This window comes from Cryptotermes secundus, unplaced genomic scaffold, assembly GCF_002891405.2.
Source record: "Cryptotermes secundus unplaced genomic scaffold, Csec_1.0 scaffold312, whole genome shotgun sequence".
Taxonomy (NCBI): Eukaryota; Metazoa; Arthropoda; class Insecta; order Blattodea; family Kalotermitidae; genus Cryptotermes; species Cryptotermes secundus.
In genome coordinates this window covers 565,732-568,550 of record NW_019727091.1, presented here as the reverse complement: position 1 = coordinate 568,550, position 2,819 = coordinate 565,732, and the positions used below count along the sequence as shown (strand labels likewise).

The 2,819-nt window shown below is 41.8% G+C and overlaps 1 protein-coding gene across 1 annotated transcript in view; it reads left to right on the top strand.

The window, feature by feature from the left end:
- LOC111864352 (sodium/glucose cotransporter 5) overlaps positions 1-2,819 on the top strand; it is a gene marked incomplete in the record, with an annotated part of 159,836 nt that overhangs the window by 41,902 nt on the left and 115,115 nt on the right. The window contains 1 exon segment of the mRNA XM_033751398.1: positions 1,277-1,361. Coding sequence (XP_033607289.1) covers positions 1,277-1,361 — 85 coding nt within the window.

The window sequence follows — 2,819 nt, the reverse complement described above, 5'->3', positions numbered from 1 at the left end:
CAGACCACTAGAAGCCTTTTACGAAGATATTGATGAATGTTCGGGTTCTGTGCAAAGGTTCGGCCACACAGAGCGCTACGTACGCTATGTTCGCTATCCGAACAGAAAAATATCTCCCTTTATTGCCAATGTGACTGGCCACACGGACTTCCGTACGCTACGTACGCTACGTACGCTATGTTCCCTATGTTAGCTGCGTCGCAGAGTGTGCACAGCGTACGTAGCGTACGTAGCGAACATAGCGTAGCGCTCTGTGTGGCCGAACCTTTAGGTGGGGAATTTCTGAACTAGATGAATGAGCATTACCTCTCAGGAAAGACTGTGCTCCATTGGGTAATTAATTGTGACTGAATACTAGGACCGTTATTAGATCAGGTCATTGTCTATTTTTGGTTATCATTTCAGTTATTCACTATGTTGCTTAATGTCGTGGTAAAACTTTATCTTTTATAGTAGAGTGTTTACTACTACTATTACTAACACTGTTGCTACTACTACTACTACTACTACTACTACTACTACTACTACTGCTGCTACTGATGATGATGATGATGGTGCCCAGTGATATCATCCAAATCAAGTGTAGACCCAACAGTGCTTTTCTCTCTCTCTCATCACTATGTATACTTATTCTTTTATTAATATTAATTTATATAACTGTAGTTGTATTGTATTTGTTATAGTTGTAAGTGTATTTTAATTGTATTTACTGTGTGTTAGTGTGTCCTTTGTTGTTCGTGTAGTTCTGTGTGCTGTGTTTTGTTTGAGTGTTGTGTGTTATTTTGTGTGATGCGTGTTATTTGTGTCTTATTGTAATACCACTGCCACCGGGCAAAAACCCATTTGCAGTTTAAATAATAATAATAATAATAATAATCCTGAAAGTAGGCATGTACTGTCTTCGCTCGCTTGGAAACCGGGATCGTGGGTTCGAATCCCGCTCAGGGCATGGATGTTTAGTTTGTGTGTGTGCGTTTTTCTGTGTTTGTGTACAGGTAGAGGCCTTGCGACGTGCTGATCACTCGCCCAAGGAGTCCTACCGAATGTGTAAGATCTAGAAAAACCGAAGTGAACGGAGAAGTTCATGGAGGTAGGCCTAGGCCCACTGGGGCTGTAGTGCCAAGGAAAAAAAAAATCCTGAACGTGAGCTCGCCCACTAATGTAGAATTCTTCACTTCAGGGTATAGACACTAATGCCTGTTCCAGCCTCGAATGTCACTTCACGTTTGCTATGCTGCTCTTCTGAATGTTTGATGTTTACATTTCAGATGGATGTCCCTGCAAGGTCGAGTGTGCTGGGAACATACGACTTTGTAGCAGTTGGAATCTATTACGTCTTGGTTCTCACCGTCAGTGTATATGTAAGTTCGCATTTCGCCTGATTTGCTTTTAATTCTTGTCGGTGTTGAAGCCGTTTGTATGAATGAGAATTAGATCCGGTATTGGAGTGTTTCTCAGTCGGGTTCCACAGATTTTGCTTAGGGTCGTATTGTGAAGTGAAAAAAAAAAACCTTAACAAGTCCAGCATTCTTTTTTGCACTTTTTTCTTTTGGTGCTACAGCCCCAATTTGGACCTAGGCCCACCTCCATGAAACTCTCCGTTTCACTTCGGTTTACTAGATCTTAGACGTTCCGTAGGACTTCTTGGGCTGGTGATCAGCTCGTCGCAAGGCCTCTACCTACACACACACCAAACATCCATGCCCTGAGTGGAATTCGAGCCCACGATCCCTGATTCCGAGCGAGCGAAGACAGTGTAGGCCTCAGGTCGTTCGGCTACCGTGACCGTTTTTTTGCATTACTTTTATTGAAACTACAAACCTAAAGCATCCCCTGACATATGCTTACTAAATAGTCAAAAATGCTTCATTCTGTAAATTACCGCGTTTTTGTCGTTTTTGTGTTTATCTCTTGATTACTCGATGATCTGGTAATACTCGACGCTGTCAGTAACTCAGACTGTAGAGTGCTGAATAATAAGTAGGACGATTGGCACTAAATTGAAAGCGATGTGGGAGGAGAAATGCGTAGCCTCATCTGAGGCGCTGTTCTCACAGTTGCCTGGAGGGTCCGACAAATTCACGAAGAAACCTGTCACGAGGGCCGGTCGCTGACAGAAAACTCAGAATGCGAAACAAAGTTACCCACTTGACTGCGACGTCTGGTGAGTAGTGCTAAAAATCCTCGAATATTACCATGGCATTTTTGAAGTTGGTTATTTAACGACGTTCGGTGTCGAGACTATAGAGCGTCGATAGTAGAATGATTAATGAATTGGAGCAGTTGGTGGAGACAGAATTGGCAAGGGAAACCGAAGTTCTCTGAGAAAACCCGTCACAATGCTACTTTGTCCACCATAAATTTCACATGACCTCATGTTGAACCCGGACCGCTGTGGTTAGAAGCCGGTGACCAACCGCCTGAGCCATGACATGACATCCATTTGAAAATGTCACGAAGTTTTATGATTTGATCACTCTTGAATTTAATGCTGTTTTTTATTGTTGTAAATTGTTTGTTTAGCCTGCTAAATTTATTCAGGATTCTTGAAGTTAAGTTGTTATGTAACATTGAATGAATCGTACTTCTTTACGTGCTTGCTTGTCGTATGACCAAATATTGAAGAAAGCTCATTGGTAGGGACAAGGGTGGATATTTTACCTCTCTACACAATGAATCGCTCAGTTAAATCGCTAAATTCATTGAATAAAATACTTGAGTAGCTAACAGTCGCTTACCTGGTCATGAAATTCTCCTCTTTTTATGAAAGCAAAAGGTTTTTTTTTGTTCACAAGAACCGACTCTTTTGTAACATCTTC